The sequence below is a fragment of the Streptopelia decaocto genome (assembly GCF_964273445.1).
Source record: "Streptopelia decaocto genome assembly, chromosome: 7".
Taxonomy (NCBI): Eukaryota; Metazoa; Chordata; class Aves; order Columbiformes; family Columbidae; genus Streptopelia; species Streptopelia decaocto.
In genome coordinates, this window is record NC_138661.1 from 66,005,695 (window position 1) to 66,024,593 (window position 18,899).

Consider the following 18,899-nt stretch of genomic DNA (forward strand, 5'->3'; position numbering starts at 1 on the left):
GATTTTTTGGAACTAGTGACGCTGAATCTTCTGGTAGGTCCTTTTGTGCGTGCAGGACGCAAGTTCAGCTAGTCAGGTATTACCATCTTTCATGTTCAATAAACTGGTTACCTGAGACTTATTGAACTGTTACGGCTTGTTTTATGAAGCAAAAATTTCATCTGTATCTCAGAAATGAAAGAGACTTTTGTTAGTATTGATGGCAGTCATATTGCAAAGGCTTAAATACTTTTTAGGAAAGCACTAGTGATTTTTGAGTTCTGAGTGGCCAAAATGGAGAAGATAACAAGATTGGTGTTTGTTTTTATCTTGTAGTTGGCATGGGAGAAGCTGATAGTTCCTCTCAGGATGCCTTAGGCCTCAGCAAGCTTGGAGGTCAGGCAGAAAAAAACAGGAAAATGCAGAAAAAGTAAGTTATGAAATACTTTTAATCCTCTGTTGTTAAGATATTGCTTTGTTTAATTTTTTTTTGTTCTGTTTGGTTTTTGTTTTGTGTGTTTTCAGAGCATTAATAGTAGTGTAGGTCATGTTAAGTTTGAAACAGACTTCAGTGCTGAAAGCTGCAATAAACAAAGTTGGAGATAAAGGTAGATTCTGATCAAACCCTCCTCAGAACTTTGTTCTATTTAATACCTGTGAGTTGAACTCATTTGCAAGATCTCCCAACGTTGTCTTTGGCTGCAAAAGGGCTGACAGAGTGAAAGGCTGAGATGTTCTTCTCTACATCCTTCTCTGTGCGTTTGCTGCTTCCTTTCTAGCAGGTGACTCTGAAAGTCCAAGAAAAACTTCAGTTTAACGTTCACCTTTGAGTAGCTATTGAATGTTCCCAGGCTTAGAAGAGATGAAGGAAAGACTGTAATAATAGGTGCAAATATAAATTGATGCTAGTAGAAATCTTAACTTGATGTTTATGTGGTAATACAGGAAACAGTCAAATTTATGTGAAGTAGGATCAAGCATTCTTTGCATTTTTGCACCCAAAGCCTTGAGCTTTGTTGCTTCTGTTCGGCTGCATTTACTGTGTCAAAAAACTGACCAAGATCAGACCCATCTTGTGGGTTTTTTTTTTACTTTTGAAGGCAAAATAGTTAATGTTGCAAAGAAACTGTGCTGATCTTTCTCTTTGTGCGGGAGATTCCTTGCGGTACCTGAGTTCTTTCACCAAATAATGATAATAATGCCTGGTGGCTGCTAATGAAAACCAGCAGGGTGTTGGTTTGCAAAGTCAGAATGGAATGTGGGTTTGTTTGTATAACAGAATGCTCAGCTGTTTTTCTTCAGACTGTTCCACTGAAGGCAGCCGAACATTATTGTGATCTGGTATTTTCCCCTTTGTACAGAGCTTTAAATTCATAGCACATCTTGGCTGAATAAACAGTTTTAGCCTGGTCATATCTATATAGTGGCAGGCATTTGAACAATATAGATCTTAGTACCAGCAATAAACTTCCTTCTGGAGTAAAACAATGTAGAGTGGCTTGTTTTAACAAATGCAAGAAATGCAGTTGCAGATAAATCATGGCTTTTCTTTGTAAACATTCTGCCTTTCAAAAATTTACTGCTATTACTTAAAATATGCCTCATGGCTGCGCGTTGGTTGCTTAAAAGGCACGTGTCTGTATCAGGCAGATGAGAAGTTTTAGTCTGAAATTGCCTCACCAAGCTATTAAATATGAGTATGTGCTTATTCGCAGGAAGGTATCCGTGATTCAGGTATGAAACAAGACCGTGGTGATAAATATACGTATCACAATGTTTAGTTTTATTTCTCTTTCTGCTGAGGGCTGTGAACTTCCATGAGAAGCAAATCTGCTATGATATTTTAAAAATGCCGGCAGTATCCTTTTAATCCGGCTGTTCCAGAATCCTGGCAGGTATTGGGAAGGTGGGAAGGGACATTATCACAGCGTCCCGGATCCCTCGCTGCCTTCTCCACATGCTCCTTATCAAAACGAAAAAGCGGCAAAGCTGGATGAATGAGGAGAGTTGGGGTTAAATCAAATTCTTGAGCCCGACTTCACTTATAAAACCCTGTATTGAGCAAAAAGGATTCCAGTTACCTGAATGCTCGGAACAATGACAGCTGCTCCTATTTATAGTTGTGTCTAATCCCCCTTTGCTTGCTTATCTTTCTGGTTTCTGCCTGCACGCACACAAACAGGCTGAGGGCAGCATTCGGTGTCTTTACTAACAAAAACCTATTTATAGTTACAGAATTAAATCGCAGTACCCATTATTTGTTTGGTTTTGTATGCCTTTGAGTTCAGTTTAATCCTAGTTTTCTTTTTTTCCCTTCATTGTTTCGTTTTCCTTTTGTTTACCGTTTGATGTGGTAGTGCAAAATCAGGGTAAGTTTATATTTATTTTATTAGGATTGTTGTGAAATAATGATAAATCCCATTTGGATTATTTAACTATTAAAAACCCCAACTTTTCTCAAAGAAGTCTAATTGTGAGAGGAGATAGTACGTTGTGAAAACGTGTTGCTGAAATCAATCCAGTGTTGTGTAGTTCAGTGTGAATTCTTGTTCAATGTCTTGTCTTAGTTTGCATGGTGTGAATTTGTATAGTGGAAATATTAAACCCTACTTTGAATTAATTTTCTAACTTGGGTTTTTAAAGTTCTTTAGCAATAGTAGACATTTGTGGCTGTTCGTTTCCAGGGTAGCTGTATTTCTGTAAACCCTCGCTCTTTGTGTACTGAATTGAAGTTGGTTTTGGTGTTTTCATGCTGTTCATCTTTGTGAGCTGTGCTACTGACAGTGTTTGCCACAACTTATTTGTGCTTTTCTGTGTACAACACAACAAACTTAATACTGTATTAATCAAAAAGGAAGGCAACCCTAAATTTAATATAACTCTCCCTAAAAAAAAATATGCACAAAACATTTATTACATTCCTGAAATCAATATATAATAAGGATATTAAGTTTCCACTGGTGCTCTGCCTGGGGTAATTCTGTTTTCACCTCATGTTTTGCTGCTGTTGCCATTCAGTTTTTACATCTTGGACTCTCTTCACCACCTTCCCTACAGTGTTTTTTCTACTCCCAACTCCTTCCAGCTCAGTTCTCTTCAGTTCCAACCAGGAAAGCTGGTCCCCAGCGTTCCTCCTCGGCTACCATTTCTGGATTTTCCCATTCCCATGCTGTCTTAACCCAGTCACAAAGTGATGTAGCTCCGCGCTGCTTCATTTCCCCTCTGGGATTAGCACATGTTGCCTGCCAAGAGCACTTCTAAACACTTCAGATGCTCTTTAAAGGGCCTCATGTGTTCGCGGCTCCATCGGGCACCTGCAGGTTTGACATCATTTCTCATCCCACATGGCCACAATTTCTTTGTTCTCCGCAGCTGAGATGCCTTTTGAATGTGTCCAACAACAAGTGTTCCCCTCTTGCAGCAGCGCATTTGGTCTCCCTTTCCAAATCTTTTATTAAGTCTGTAGACATTCATCCCTTGGTTTCATCACCCAAGAGTTATTCTGGTAGCCAGCTACTCCTTTAACATTCCTATGTCCTTCATGGTGCCAGCTTTATAGCATCTGTTAACACTGTAATGTTTTGTTTTTCTCACCAAAATACGAGGCTGGATTTTGCACCCACTTCTTAGGTTGTATAATCTTTACGGAATCTGATCGTGTATTGCTGGAATGCAGCGAGTTTCTTGGTGAAGTTGGAAGGGAATCATTGGAAAAGTGAGGTTTTCTGCTATAGGAAAAGAAAAATGATGCATCATTTGTGGATTAAAACAGCAGCTGCCTTTGAATTCTTCCCATGAGATGTTTGGTGCCTGGGCTACGTCTTGAGCTTTCAGTTTAATGATTTCCCATGCCAGCAAGTTTCAGTCTCTTCTTGCATGTGAACGAATTCCGCTATTAATTTTCTGCTTCATGTCTGCTTTCCTCTTTGGATCCATCGAATCATTTCTGCATAAAGTTATCTCATAAATACTTTTATTTCTGTGTTTGCCTCCATCACGTAACACTTGCAGCCACAGTTGCTTACTGCACAATACCATGAGTTTGTTGTTTCCGTCGTATCCTCTCCTTATGCTTTTGATCCATTCCCAGTACTGCTCATCTCCAGATGCTTTGCTGTTTCATGGTCAACCTGAATTACATGGGGAGACTTATAAAACTACCAGAAACAATACTGCAATTCTCTGAATTGCATACAGTGCCCAAGCTGCTTTATAACCACCAAAAATGAAGGCAAAGACACCATTTTTGAAGTTAAACTACTTGGAAAAGACATTGTATTCCTTTCTGGCCAATACAGTATTAAGCATTTGATTCTGTTCTTGCCAAGCAGGATTTTATAACATCTTATTGATTTGTTTTTCTTACATTTTTAGTCTTTAAACAACAAAGTGAAGCAAAACTAGTGATTTGTGGGACTAACGTAATGCATCCCACAATAGCAGGAAAATAGCCGATCCTTTATTCCTAATTTAGAAATATACGTATATTTTTGATGTCTACAAATATATATTAATTTTTATGGTCTTCTCTGTTAGTGAAATCCAGCTATTGAGCTGCTAACTGTTGAAGACTCTCTCTATCTTAATTACTGGGTCTCAAAATGGGTAGGTTAGAATGGTTATTTGTAACCAGTTCGCTGGCAGTTCCTCCCTCCCCTTTTTTCATTCCTTGGCAGGACATTTAATTAGAATAAAGCATCAGGAGGTGCTTCTAGAGTAATAGGAATTCATTGACATGCAGCTGGAGAAGTACTATCCATTGCTAAAGCTGTTGCTAGTATATTTATTACTTCATTGATTATTTTTTATGTTGCCTACCAATATAGCATGAAGATCCTAGGTAGGCTGGCGTGTCTAAAAGAGCTGATACTGCACATTTATTCTGCACTACTAGCAGAAAAAGCTGCTAGTATTTCAGTGACCCCTTTTCAAGACGTCTTGTAGATGTGTTTAATGACACAGTTCTGAAGGTGAGGGGATTTGGCTTTAAATTGCGAGCGAATTATAAATCCATAACGTAGGATCCTGAATCTGTAGTATTGCTGTTTATCTTCTTAATTCTACACTTGCAGGCTTGAATAAAAAGCATAAAAGAGTAAAAACTGTCCAATTAGACTACACTGGTTTTTCTAAAGTTCTGTGGAGGGTGAGTGGAGACTTAACCCTATACAAGTAGCTTTCAAAGGCAGCTTAAATATGTTTTTTTCAGAGTTTACCCATTTTTTCAGGCAGACATAACCAAGCAACGTCACATGCTAATACCCACAACGCTAGTTTTTGTCTCTTGGTTTATCAAACATCTTTGGCAGCTTTTTATAGGGATCTTATGTGCTCCCATTGTTTCTGGAAGCTGAATTGCCAGTTTTCAACTTCAGCCCCTTCTGTTGCAGAGTAACAAAGGAAACGGTGTCATCGCAGGAGATGAAAGCGGAGTTTCAGGACGCAGCCTTGCAGAATAGAATTGCCAAGGAGTATAATGCTTGTCTGAAACAACGCTTGAAATTCTGACAGGCTGCAAATTAAAATTCGCCAATTACATGGTTATTGTCTCAGCGTCCGGCCTGATGGGCAGTAGCGTTTTGGTATTGTGGGTATCTGATCTGTACTCACACACCTCCACGGGTTTCAAATCTGCACATTGAGGAAAAAGCGACTATTTTGGCTCAGTTCTAATTTGCCGAAGAGAAAATTGCAGCAGCTGAGAATCTGACTGACAGATCAGTCTGAGACCTCTGCTTTGTGTTGGTTGGGGTGCCAGTAGAAGCTTCAGACACAAATTTCTGAAAGGCAAGATCCCGAAACCTCCTACCCAGCTCATATGGTCCTTGTACGTGTGCTGTGGCTGCCTTAGTGGCCTGTCATATAAGGCTGGAAAAAGAAAGGAAACCAACTCTTGGAAAGAAGATAGGAAATCGAATGCAGTATTTAAATGGTAGAGTTATACCGAGTTTCTCTTTGTTATTAATAACTATTTCTGTAATTGTAGGCATGAGTTGCTGGAGGAAGCCAGAAGACAAGGTTTGCCTTTTGCCCAGTGGGATGGGCCAACTGTGGTTGTGTGGCTGGAGGTCAGTGGTCCTTCCAAAACAAATAATTGACCCCCCCTCAGTGTGCAGACTTGTAAAGAATGTAAAGTTTTGGAGCCAGGAATGTTTTGCAGCTCCTGTTCACTTCTTTTTCTTGTGTGTTTCAGCTGTGGGTTGGGATGCCAGCCTGGTATGTGGCTGCTTGCCGAGCAAATGTGAAAAGCGGTGCTATCATGTCAGCTTTGTCTGATACAGAGATCCAGCGGGAAATTGGGATTAGCAACCCCCTGCACAGGCTGAAGCTGAGGCTGGCCATTCAAGAAATCATGTCACTAACGAGTCCGTCTGCACCTCCCACCTCCAGGACGGTAAGGAGAATGATCCAGCATTAAACATCTTCTTAGAACCGTTACAGTTTCCAAAAATTCTCCCATAAAGATGTAACTGAAAGGATTTGAGCTTCAAATAAAATTAAATTGTAGAACACCACATTATTTAAATACAGGATGTTTCTTTCATGGAAATTAAATGAAGGAATAACTACGTTTTCTTTCCTAAGGGAAAGAGAAGTTAATATCAATGTAAGTATATAATCCAAAATATTTGGAGTACATGTTATTTGCCTCATCTTTTGGCCTCAGAAGAATTTGTAATACAGCTGAAGTGTGAGTGTACAGAAACTTGTGCAATAGTCGGGAGGCTCTTTTAATCCATTGACTGCAAATAATGATTCGGCCTACATAAACTAGGAGTCCATGCCTCTGTCTCTACTCCAGTACATTTGGACACTCAAAGTCAGTGTGAATTCCCTCTCAGGAGTCTGTCAGCCCTATAATCTAATTTCTGAGATTCCTGGGATTACACCTGAGACCACCAATGGATTTTTGGCATTAGAGCAGAGTCAAGTGTTTGCCCATTAATTCCATCAGTATAAGCTGTTTATCACGTTCAGTGTTGTTAATATCTTTGAGGAAAAGCGATCCGTGTTAAAGGGTTTTTATTCCATGCCGTTACTTTCACTATATACACCTAGTCTTAAGACTTACCGTTACTTTTGCCCATGCCTGCTCCTTACATGTACCGATTGCTTATATGTTCTGCAACCTCTCCTCTTTGTTACTGCTTTCCTTGCACTGGATGGGATTGTGGGGTCATGTTAGACCACGGGAAATGTCTGGGTAACACACGAAGAAATGGAAAATCTTGCAGCCACCCAGCAAACGGTTAGTTTATAGTGTTGCCGCTTCTGTTCCTTGGAGTGCTTTTCCCGCTTTCTGAACATTTGAATCAAACGCCTTTTGGTCTTTGATTTTTGATTAATGCATTCAAATTCTGGATCATTGGTTCTTCTAATTATTAACCTTGTAACCTGCATCTTGGTAGTGTTTTTTTTCCGAAAGCTGGGGCGGGGGGGAAAATCACCACTGATAACATTGTAAACAAGGCTCTTTCTAATCTGGAAAATGGAGCTCTAATTTGATTCACTAATAGACAAATTGAATTATTTATGCAGAAATTTCTTCTCTCCAGAAAACCTAATCAGTAGATGGTTTTGTGGCCCCCTCACGAGTGCCTTGTGTATTGTTTTCCAATGCATGATTCTTGCTTTATCTAGATTTTTTTGGTATGCAGTAGGCATAGTCTTGCAGTGCATCTTTAATTGTGGTCTCCTTACTAAACTTAAATACTAATACATGTGTGTTCTTTTGCTTTTCTAACCACGTAACAGGAAGATGAGGAGGGAAGCTGGGCTCAGGTTGGAAACTTTATGTAATATTATAGACTATATGTAAACTGTCACAATAATGAGAGGATAAAAGAATCTGGGTTTCCTTTTTTAGCACTTTTAATGATTCTTGGCGTGGCTTGGGGATTGGGAGAGGGAGAAACTAGAGGCTTATCTCTGTATAATACATACTTGGAATGTACACTTTTATATTTAGGTGATTTAAATATTTTAACGTTTTCTGCTACTTCCAAGATTTGGTGGTTCGTCATTGAAAATTTGTAAAATACTTTGTTACATAAGGATTTTTAATAATAGGGCTGTCAGGGGAAAGAATACCCAAAAGTCTTTGTCATTAGCTTGCTGAAGTATTTCTCCTCTAGCTTATGATTTGCCAAAATGTAGTTACTCTTGCTTAATAAGCGTAGTTGTATTCTATTAATTGAACATATTAGATAATATTATTAAGTCATTTGATGCCATAAAGCGTGGTGGTTTTGGGGGGGTGGCTCTTTGGGAAGGCAGAAATCCCCCATTAATCTGGTGTGTGCAGACAGTCCCAGCTCAGCCTTGGCCACCCCAGGTGTGCTGCAAGACACACGGAGCCTCGATACTTAATTAGATTTCTCTGCACTAATTCTGTAATCCTTCTTGATTAATTGTTTTCCCTTCAAGTGCCGACAAACCCTAATTGTATTTTCGGGCATTGAGATAGTTATTTTATACAAGGATAGAAACAAAACTTGGGATTTGCCCGTGAGCCGGATCTTAGGACAGGCGAGTCTCTTCTTGTTTGGCTGCCCCCCAGCTTAAACCTGGTTTAATTCCCATTAACCAGATACTCATTTGCAGATTGTCAGGAATAACAATCAGAGTTTCCCTCCCTGTTATTATACAAGAGTAACTTGCTGTTTCAGTCTGCAACCCAGCGATGGCTGGAAGAAACGCTCCTTTCTACAAGATGCTTCCTCTAGAGGAGAAATAAAGCTTCTGACTTTTAATTGCACAGTAAAAATGAATTATTACCCTTAACTTCTGAAAAAAAAGGAGCTGCTGGTTTCGTTGCTCGAGGGTGATTAGATGCGTAGTTATAAAGTCTCTCATTTTTAGAAGTTTTATCCAAAAAATGCCTGATGAATTGCAGGTCAAAACTGCAGTGTGGTTGGTTTGTTTTTTAGGATAAGGACTAGCACTTAGAATTATTCTTCAGTAATGCATTTTTAGCATTTTTTGCTTACTTAATTGGGATCAGTTTCTGAAAACACTTAAGAGGATTAAAAAACCCCCTGCAGTTATTTTTTTAATACCTTGTATTTCTATGGTCATGGGAAAAATAAGATTCCCCTGTCCCCCAATTTTCAAGAGATACAATATTTTCAGGATCTTAACAATATGAAATTCTGTGGCTTTTACTATCAAGACAGCATAGATGAGTCTCTTTAAATTTTTATTAATGTACATTTTAATGCTCTTCAACATAAAATAAAGGCAGCTTTACTTGATCTGAATATCTAAACTTGCTTTTCTTCATGAGGCCAATGACCTCAGAGAGCAGACATGTAGCATTCAGTGTCTTTATTTGCTTATCTTTATAGGCTAAGGAGTAAGCATTACTTTTTTTTTCTTTAAAATATATTGTCTTAAAAAGCTTTTCTCTTTTATTTCTCACTTTAATAAGCTTATTTCTTAATCTTTTAAACCCAGACGTTAGCGTACGGTGATATGAACCACGAGTGGATTGGCAATGAATGGCTCCCCAGCCTGGGGCTCCCTCAGTACCGCAGCTATTTCATGGAATGTCTTGTTGATGCTCGAATGCTGGATCATTTAACTAAAAAAGATCTGCGTGGGCAGCTGAAAATGGTGGACAGCTTTCACAGGTAAAGAAATTGAAGTTGGAGACCTAACAGTAAATGTTTCCGTTATCTCTAAATGATTTTTTTACGCTTTTCTTTTTTTTCCGAAACAGAAACAGTTTTCAGTGTGGAATTATGTGCCTGCGAAGACTGAACTATGATCGAAAAGAACTTGAAAGAAAGAGAGAGGAAAGCCAGAATGAAATTAAGGGTTAGTGCATTGCGGCGACCTCAGTCTGATTCTCATGCATTTTCACTGTTCTGCCTCAATTTCTTTTGTTTTTAAAGGCATTAGAGAGAGGAGATGCAGACCCTGGATGGTGCATCGTGAAACACACCATTAAATCATTCGCTTGTGCAGAGATGTGCTACAAATGCAGCTGGTTTTGAAGCTCTTGCTGCTCTGAAGTTTGAAACAAAACTAAATGTCTCAGGAAAATGAGGGTTTGCTCCTTGAAATATGGAACCCTTGAGTTCCTCCTGGGAATAGTTTGGGAAGAGGAGGAGTTGACACAAGCCAGAGACGCGCTGTGGATCGTTATAACAATTTAGGTGCAGACATTCCTCAGGAGTGTAAAACAACCTGCTTCCAAGAATGTAGTTTTTGTTTTGACATTTGGGCCAAACATGTAAATGCTGCTTTATAACATTTTTCCTTAAAAAAGTTAAAGATGAGAATATATCGATCGTTGAACTGCTGTGGCATGAAATGCCTTCCAGCAAACTTCAAATATGTCACTTTCCACTTTAAATTTATGATTGTGGAAAAGCATAGCAGTATACAAACAAAAGCTGAAGCACTAAATCAAACACCTCCAGAACTTAAAAGGTAGATAGGGTTATAAAACTAATAAATAACAAAGCTTTATACAATAATAAATAAGCTTTCTGTTCAAATCCAGTAGGAAGCGCGTGAGGAAGCGCTGTAAAATATTTATTTTGAGTAGTAAATGTTTTTTTTTTTTCCAAAATATTTAATGTCTGGGGTGATGTACAAGCCGGTAAGTGGCTGTGTAAAATATTAATAAAAGATCCTGTCTTCTCCATCTGCGTGAATGTTCTGCCCAGCTCAACTTGTCTCCGAACTGTGACTACAAAGAGAGAGGATGGAGCAAGGTCTGTTCCTTCTGGGTGCAAGGAAACTATTGCATGGGAAGGATCCAACACCAGCACGAAGTTTTGTTGCCACTTCAGAGCGTTTCATGCACACCAGAAAGTCAGGGGCAGATTAGATCGCAACCTGTTAAATACCACCATTCCTTGAGGGCTACTACTTAATGCTGAATTGTGTGTATGTGGAAATCAATCCCAACACCAACATGCAGATCAAGAAACTGTGAGTCTTTTGTTCAGAACAGTGGTTTTGTATAAACCGGGCAACTTTTTGTCTCCACAGATGTCCTCGTGTGGAGCAACGAAAGGATGATCCACTGGGTAGTGTCCATTGGCCTCAAAGAATACGCGAATAACCTTATCGAGAGCGGAGTTCACGGAGCACTTGTGGCCTTAGATGAATCGTTTGATTACAATGCATTAGCTCTCTTATTGCAAATACCCACTCAGAACACCCAGGTAAGCAAAAAGTAGTTGCATTATCACCAATGGGATTTTTCTCCACTCTAAGAAAGTTAAAAATGGCACTGACATTTTTTATTAAGTGCATATCTTTCCATTTCAAGTTTCTAGAGCCAGGAACAGAAAGTTGTCTTTAATTTCATTGTGTAAGAGAAGAACACAAAACTATGCTTTTTTTACTGATTTCTAATTGTTAATTCTGGTTGATAAATTTGTTTGAACAAAACCTATTTTTCTTATAACCCATCTTCACAACATGAGTGCAAAACTCATCTGTTTGCTGGCTTTTTATTATGAAATAGTGAAGTTTGAGACAGAAATCATGAACTTTCATATGACAACTAAGGGGAGGGGGAGCTGTTGAGTCTTAAATTTTTTAAAAGTTACAACTGAAATAGTAACTTTTAAAGTGCTATATTTATTAAGCTGATAAGAAGGTATTAAACAATTTGGGTTATATTAAGTTTTTAGAAATTACTCTAGGTTACTAATTACTAATCTTTTGGAATTTATTTTTGTGCTATAAACTTTAGGCCCGTGCTGTTCTGGAGAAGGAATTTAATAACCTCCTTGCTATGGGCACTGACAGAAGACTTGATGAAGTAAGTTACTTGAGCTGATGACCCAACTAATGCAGACACTTGGCTCATTCTCAAAGGGTATAAATTTTACCTAAAATGGCATTCAAAGGATTGAACTGTTTCTAATTTAGCCTCTATATGTCAGTGTTCCCAAAGCGGCTTTTCCGATCTGCTCCACTCCTCATGTCCCCTACGAATGAGTGATGTGATGCTTCTGAATTACTGCAAATTGTGAAGTACGGACATTCGAAGCACAAAATGTTTTCTTAAATGTGCTGAGCACGTGAATTTCTGTAGTTACTGAGCTGAGGAGCTCAGTTGGTGCAACTGAAAACCCCTGCGGCCATCGCACCTGAACCGCAAATTAACTCATTCGGTGGTGACATGTTTACTTAAGATTGCCAGTAATCCTTTTAATGTCGGTAACAATCCTACACTTTTTTTTAATGGCTAATGATGTTTATCAATGTAACAGGATGATGATAAGAGCTTTAGGAGAGCACCTTCCTGGAGAAAGAAGTTTAGACCAAAGGACATAAGAGGTTTAGCTGCTGGATCAGCAGAGACTCTTCCTGCAAATTTCAGAGTTACAACCTCAATGTCTTCACCCTCTATGCAGCCAAAGAAGATGCAGATTGATGGTATTGATTTTTGTATTATTTTAAGCATGATGCACTTTTTTTGCTTGAGATTACAAGGGGATTCAGTTCAAATTACCTTTTTCCTGCATAAAAGCATCTGCCTTGTGCATGGTTGTGTATATAACACTGTGTTTAACCATAGGGCGCTTTATAATTTCAGGAAGCTGCACTAGGTGTGCAGTTTTTTTACTTCATTGGAATAACAAAGTGAATGTTATAGTTAGAAATAGATTCATTTTAACCTAGGAAAACAAAGTGACATTTCAGTAGAAGCCTTTTAATCACATGATGCATAATTTCTAATTAGCAGCAATTAGACCAATGTAAGTCTCGCTTCTGAAATGCAATAAAACGCATTCAACAAATGATGAGTAAACTCCCTTGGATAATTTTGGGATTATTAAAATTTAAAAGATGTGATCCCTCCCACAGTAATTATAGTATTGATTGTACTTGAAATTACAGTTTCATTCATTGCTATGTAGTTAATGATCTATATGTATTAAAAAACCCAACCAAACCCAGAATACCCCATCTGGAAGTGGGAGTTGGTCACCTGTCATATGAGGTATCTTGTCTGTTTAAAAACAGTCTCTTTAGTACCATAATAACATTTACTTGAGTTTATTTTACAAAGCACAAGTAAAAATGAATGGAAAAGGTATTTAAGTGGAACAGACAGGACGAGAACCTGAGCATCACCTACCAGAGTTGCCTCAGGTTCTGAACATTAAAGCTCAAAGAAATGAGCTTTACACATGATGTTACTCTCGAAGCTGGGAACCGGTTTAAATTTAAAATATTGGCTCTAGCACAAAATATTTTCCAGATTTCACATGGAAAATTATGTATATTAAGTGAAGTCTTTACCATGCAACCCCCCTTTCTTTTTCTGCTAAAAACCAGAAAAATATATACACTTTAAGAAATAGAAAAATACATTCCTTATAAAATTACCACTGGCAATTTCTGTGTTAGTTGGCATGCAGATTACTTTTGTTAGAATTCTTTTTGTTAGCCACTGAAACGAGAAGTGGTAAAATAAACTGTAAAATACATTCTGCTTTTCTAACTTGTAAGCTTAGAGTTGGGTGAGTACAGTAGCTGTTAGCACCTTGCTGTGGGGTATTTTTGGTGTGGAAAACTAACATGCATGCTGTGTTCTGCATGTCTTCCCATGCTTCTTGAAATAGGCAGTGTATCAGGAACACAAAGATTGGATTCTGCTACAGTAAGGACCTACTCCTGTTAAAGCCTTCTCCTGGTGAGTAAAGTTGGGAGCTTTCATAGTAAAGCAGCTACTTATGAAGTAAAATATCTCATATTTTAATACAGTGACTTTACACACAAGATGGTTTCAAGTGTTCAGGGTAGATTGTTATATTGAATTTCTTTATAAACAGGATTTTCTTTATAAACAGCCTCAAAAAAGACCCATGCAAAGTAGTGTGGAAAGCAAAGGTTGGGTGAAGCAGCTGGTCGAAGTGGGTAGGAGGGAGGGAACTAAAATAGGCATATAAAGGAAAGAAAACACTGAGGTGTGTGACACTGAGCTTCAGATTATTGATCCTTCAGAATCTTGGCCAACGTTATCCCCCTGCAATATACATCAATATTGAATTGTTATGGGCGTTACTGCATCGTTTTCCAAATCCTGGATACTTCAAACACAAAATACATGTATTCTGGCTTATGAAAGATGCGTAGTCCTGTCTCACTCTGGGATTTGCAATGATTTTCCTTCAGCTGTATTTTCTCAGGGAATGGGATTTCTCCCATTTTGCAAACAAGTGTGGAAACTGAATTTTGACTATATTGGAGTTTAAAAAAAAAAGAAATTCAGTCAGTCTTTGACTAGCTGGTACATTCCATGGGCTATAAATTGCATTTTCTGCTTACAGCTTCTTTCTTCTCACCAGTAACATCCCCACCAACTCCTGTATTTGCTGCCTTTTCCTCAAATTCGGAACCTTTTTGCACATACAAGTTTATATATGAAACGCTGAGGAGGGGAACTTGCACATAGCAGATCATGTGGATCTGTCAGTTTATAATCTCGGGGGAGATTTAAATTGTCTTTAATTTCATGACATTGAAGTTTGAAGTCTTCCCCAGCTTCTCCCCTCTGGTTCAGGATGTTCTGTAGTCGGATGAGCCAAGATAAAAATGTGGGAAGCAGGATTATTGTGCTTTATTTTGCATTGCAACTGAAGATGACAGGAGGCAATAAAACTGTATATGGCATGGCAATAATTTAATGCATGAATGCTGCGCTATTGAGCTGCGTTTGTGAGAAACTTAGAATGAAATGTTGTTGAAGAAACTGCTAACAGAATTCTTTTTGTTGTTTTCTTGTGTGTGTTTTGTTGTTGTTTTTGCAGTTTACCCACACTATTTCTACCGGTGATATGCAGCATTTTGAACATTTGGAACCCTTAACCTGTTAATACTTGTTAAATGGACACTTTGAGATATTTTATTACAGAGTTTTTAATTAGCAAAAAAAAATTCATGAGTACTATAGAGAAAATATTTTAGAATCTAAATGTTTCTTATATTTATGTGACTTCTCATTTATATAGTTACTTACTTTTTCTGTTTCTATTCAGTCTACAAATCAAATCATTGCTGATTTTTTTTATTCTAATTTTAGTCTTTCCAACTGAATGTACTGTAATGCTTGTATGTATATGTCCCTATAAGTAATATAGGGTTTTTGTAAATTATGCAGTTACTGTAATTATCATTGGTTTTTTTTAATAATGAAACTGAAGGTGAAAAGGATTTTAATACCTTTGTAAAAGTATCACGACACCAAGCAGTATATATTTTGTCTTTTGGAAATGTTAGCTTAGATCTGAAACCAAGTCCAGCTTTTTTGGGGGTAAAAACATGTGTTGTTGTAGGTCTGGTACATGATGTTTTCCCTTTCAGAGCTGTACCTTTCCACCCAGAGGCTTTGTCAGGTAGTGGGAATGTGTCTTTATTTAAAATAGAACTTGTTTTAAAAGCTGGGAAGAGCTCTAACACTATGGAACACGTTTTAGAAGTGCTTGACTCGGTCATGACACTCTCTGCTGTATTCGTGTAGCGTTGTCTTCACGGTGACTGAAAACAAGCCATAAACCAAGAACTGCTTTTATTTGTATTAGTTTTGTTTTTTCTTCCTTAACGGAGGAAGACAGACTTCATAATAATTCCTGGTCGTAATCCACGGGCCACACAGAGAGTTTGTGTCCTAGATCTTTTTGATTGTGGAAAGACGCTGGTGAAATTAGTTGGAATGGACCAATAATGAAGCACTGCAGCCCCCGTCAAATGAGTAGGGAACAATGAAGGTACAACGGGCTGAGAACTAAAGCAGTGCAACTTCTAATAAAGGCCTTACTTTTCTTATGTAAGTCATCTTTTGTGTTTTGTAAACTTGTCTGGACTTTAATTGCGATGGTCGTAGCCATTTTGGACTGTATGAGTAGAAAATGTATCCGACACTTGTAAATGGCACATTAAAAAGCCAGCAAGAATCTGTTCAGATGGTGCATTATTTATTATGCAACAATATATATAGCATGTCTTTTTTTTTCTTATTTTGTTTTCCACTTTTAACTCGCTTGTAAAACTGAAATTCATTGTTACTGTCCTGTTTTTCTATTAATCTTTTGTGTATTTTCAGATTATGTAACAATATGTACAGTCTACTTTTGAACTATTTTTATCACAGTATTATTTATTGCTTTCTTTCAATAAAGTACTGATGCATTTTCCACTGCCAATAAAACACTATTGAAAAGCTACGATCTAATTGTACGCAGGCAGATACTTTTGCAGTGAGTGGATATTGTCAATAAAGCATCTTAATGATTGTTTGCTGCCCTGTAGATCTTGTTTCAAATGACGGCTTTTCTCCAGTAGAAGAATGTTCCATTCGGTGCGACGTTTTCTTTGGAATTGTTCAAGTTCACGTGCGTGTTAATCCATTTTTTGAAGACCAGTTTTCAGGAGAAAACTGCTTTATTGCCTATTTCTACTAGTAGTTAGAGCTGTGATTTGCTTCCAAAAGAAAGCAACAAAGACTATCACACAACTTCAGTGTATTCTGGTGAAGATTGAAGTGCTGTTTTATAGAGCAGCAACGGTTGCTTTGTTAATAAAATAAGATTATGACCACAGCGATACCTGGGGAGAAACACAGGAGTCGAGGGAGCCAGTACAAAATTGGGTCACAATAGGGCTGTTTATGTTGGTTTTAATATATTTGTAAACCATTTATTGTGTAGAAGAGAAGACAGAAGGATAAAGTTACAGAATAATCGAGGCGGTAGTGAAGCGTATTTCATCTTGTCCTCTAGATCAACAGCGGGATGTGGAATGCATGGAATGGAGAAATATTGTGATTGATGCTTCAACCATTGTTCAGTAATGCATCTCTGTCTAGCTTGTCCGTGTGAGTTGCTGTCTGATCATTTGCAGTATCTTTTTATATTTTCAGAGAATCTATCTTTCTAGAAAAAAAGCTAAAAATGAAACTGCAGAAGGAAATCCTGACTCACTGTTTAGAGAAAAAAGAACTGCATAGACGTTTCTGGTCACTGATGTGATAGTGGGTGTTCGAAGTCGTGTATTGTTGCTTCTCAAAAGTGAAAACAACGCCGAATAGACTTGTAAAATGTGAAAAGAAAATATGTTTATTATTTTAAGGCTGTAAAACCTGAACTGTTATGGAACGATGGAATCGAGAGCTAGAATAAATGAGTGAAACAGAAAAAGCTTTCACGAACTGGCAAACCTGTGTGGTGACTTCCTTCTGTGTTATACAGCAAAGCTGTCTTGGAGAAATGGGGAAAAAACATCTCAATTTTAATAACTCCCTCAGAAAGAAAAACATGCAAGTGAATGTGTAAAAGGCATATAGTTATGTTACAGTAATATTTAAATAGTTTGACTATAACTTTTTGTAATTTGCCCAATGTCTTTAAAGGCTTGAGTTGGAAAGAGCGCTAGAAATTGAAGTATGTGTTTTATCTGCAGTGAGGAGATGGTACAATTAGCTCTGAGAACTTTAAACTTGCAATTTTTGCATGTTTAGCTGGCAGAGAATCTCAGTTGTTATAATTTTACACTTTCTGCTTTTAAACACATGTAGAATTAAAAGGTGAGTTGTTTTTGCAGTGTCTTGGGGACACTAGTGATTTATCACGCCGAAACTCGGGATTGTGATTGAACATGTGTTGTAGTTCAAAGCACAATTCATGTCTGGAAGGATGTAGACTAAAGATTGGGGGGTGGGAAATCAGCAAAAATTAACTTTCAGGTAAATAAAATCTGTCACAATGTTATATTTGAAGAGTTATTTGAGGGCTGATGTTTTTGTTGAAACTAAGGAGTTAGTTTGCCTTGAAAAGGAAAGCGTTTTGTCACTTGAAAATCCCGTTTGCAGGGTTGTAGTTTGGGTGCACTGCTTGAACTCAAGTTATTCTGAATGCCATTAGTTTCATTTTTTGTTAATAGTAATTTTTGCGGAAAAAAAAAAGGCGCCTGTCTAATGTAGGTAGCAGCACGTTGTGGTTTCATATGCCATGGAATGGATGGATGAGGAGTGATCTATAGGTGTGGCTGGTGTTCAGACCTGTGCAGAGGACGGGGAAGGTTCCCAAGGGCAGCAGAGCCAGAAGCGATGCCAGAAGGACAGAGGTTCTCTGAGCTGCCTTCTCCTCTAGTCTTTGCTTTAAGAGTAAGTTTTAGCCCACTTTTTAAAATGTATTTGGATTTCAGGGTAAATTACCCTATGTTTAATATAGCAATAAATTAATTTAGCTTATTTGTACTGTGAACTGACTGCGTTTGGTTTTAGGTGACTGGAGGTAACTAGGAAACCATTCACCTTGATTTTTTTTTATATTTTATCCTTTATTACAGTTGAATTTGTGCGTTTATTTGTAGTGGTTTTCACTAGAAATGCCCACCCTTGGAGTCAGTTTCCTGTCCTCCAAAAGATACAAACCAGCAGCGGGTCCAACAACTCTGTAAGTGTTAAGGCTGCTTTTTAACACCTCATTATTTTCCTTTAATATATATCTATTTAATTTAGGTAAATCAGTTCAGCCAGATGTGAACCTTTTGCCTGCTGGTAGATACAGAAACCCCTCAAGATGATGTAGTTGCCATTTTCCAAAATATGGTGCAAAAGCTGGGCAGTAAGATTTACAAAAATAATAATGAAGTCTAAAAATGTGCATAATCCGTGTGCATTTTAAACTCCTGACGGTGCATTTTTTTTGAAGCAGTAGGTGATCAAGCGCTAATTCGTGCGATTTTAAGAACTAGGGAGAGGAGCTGTAGTTACACTATCTATGGAAATATCGATATAATTTACTCAAAGCCCCCTTTTTTTGCGTTGAAACGCGGTTGGGCGCTGTGCGGGCCCCGCGTTCTGCCGGCCCGGCCGCGGCTGCTCCGCCCCGTCCCGCTCCCACCTGGAGCCGCCCCGGCGGGCGGGAAGAGGAAGTGGGAGCTCG

At 38.2% G+C, this 18,899-nt stretch overlaps 1 protein-coding gene across 4 annotated transcripts in view; it reads left to right on the forward strand.

Annotated features, from left to right (window-relative positions):
• Positions 1–17,154, forward strand: part of PPFIA1 (PTPRF interacting protein alpha 1) — a 53,131-nt gene extending 35,977 nt beyond the window's left edge. For 2 of the 4 annotated variants that reach the window (XM_082059617.1, XM_082059614.1), the window contains 11 exons: positions 316–409; positions 5,966–6,047; positions 6,173–6,373; positions 7,166–7,228; positions 9,436–9,611; positions 9,701–9,798; positions 10,984–11,159; positions 11,696–11,764; positions 12,219–12,384; positions 13,578–13,648; positions 14,766–17,154. In XM_082059617.1, coding sequence (XP_081915743.1) covers positions 316–409; positions 5,966–6,047; positions 6,173–6,373; positions 7,166–7,228; positions 9,436–9,611; positions 9,701–9,798; positions 10,984–11,159; positions 11,696–11,764; positions 12,219–12,384; positions 13,578–13,636 — 1,184 coding nt within the window. In that variant the 3' untranslated portion in view covers positions 13,637–13,648; positions 14,766–17,154. The remainder of the gene's footprint in view (positions 1–315; positions 410–5,965; positions 6,048–6,172; positions 6,374–7,165; positions 7,229–9,435; positions 9,612–9,700; positions 9,799–10,983; positions 11,160–11,695; positions 11,765–12,218; positions 12,385–13,577; positions 13,649–14,765) is intronic. The other 2 variants (XM_082059615.1, XM_082059616.1) reach the window with 2 other exon arrangements.
• The last annotated feature ends 1,745 nt before the right edge of the window (positions 17,155–18,899 follow it).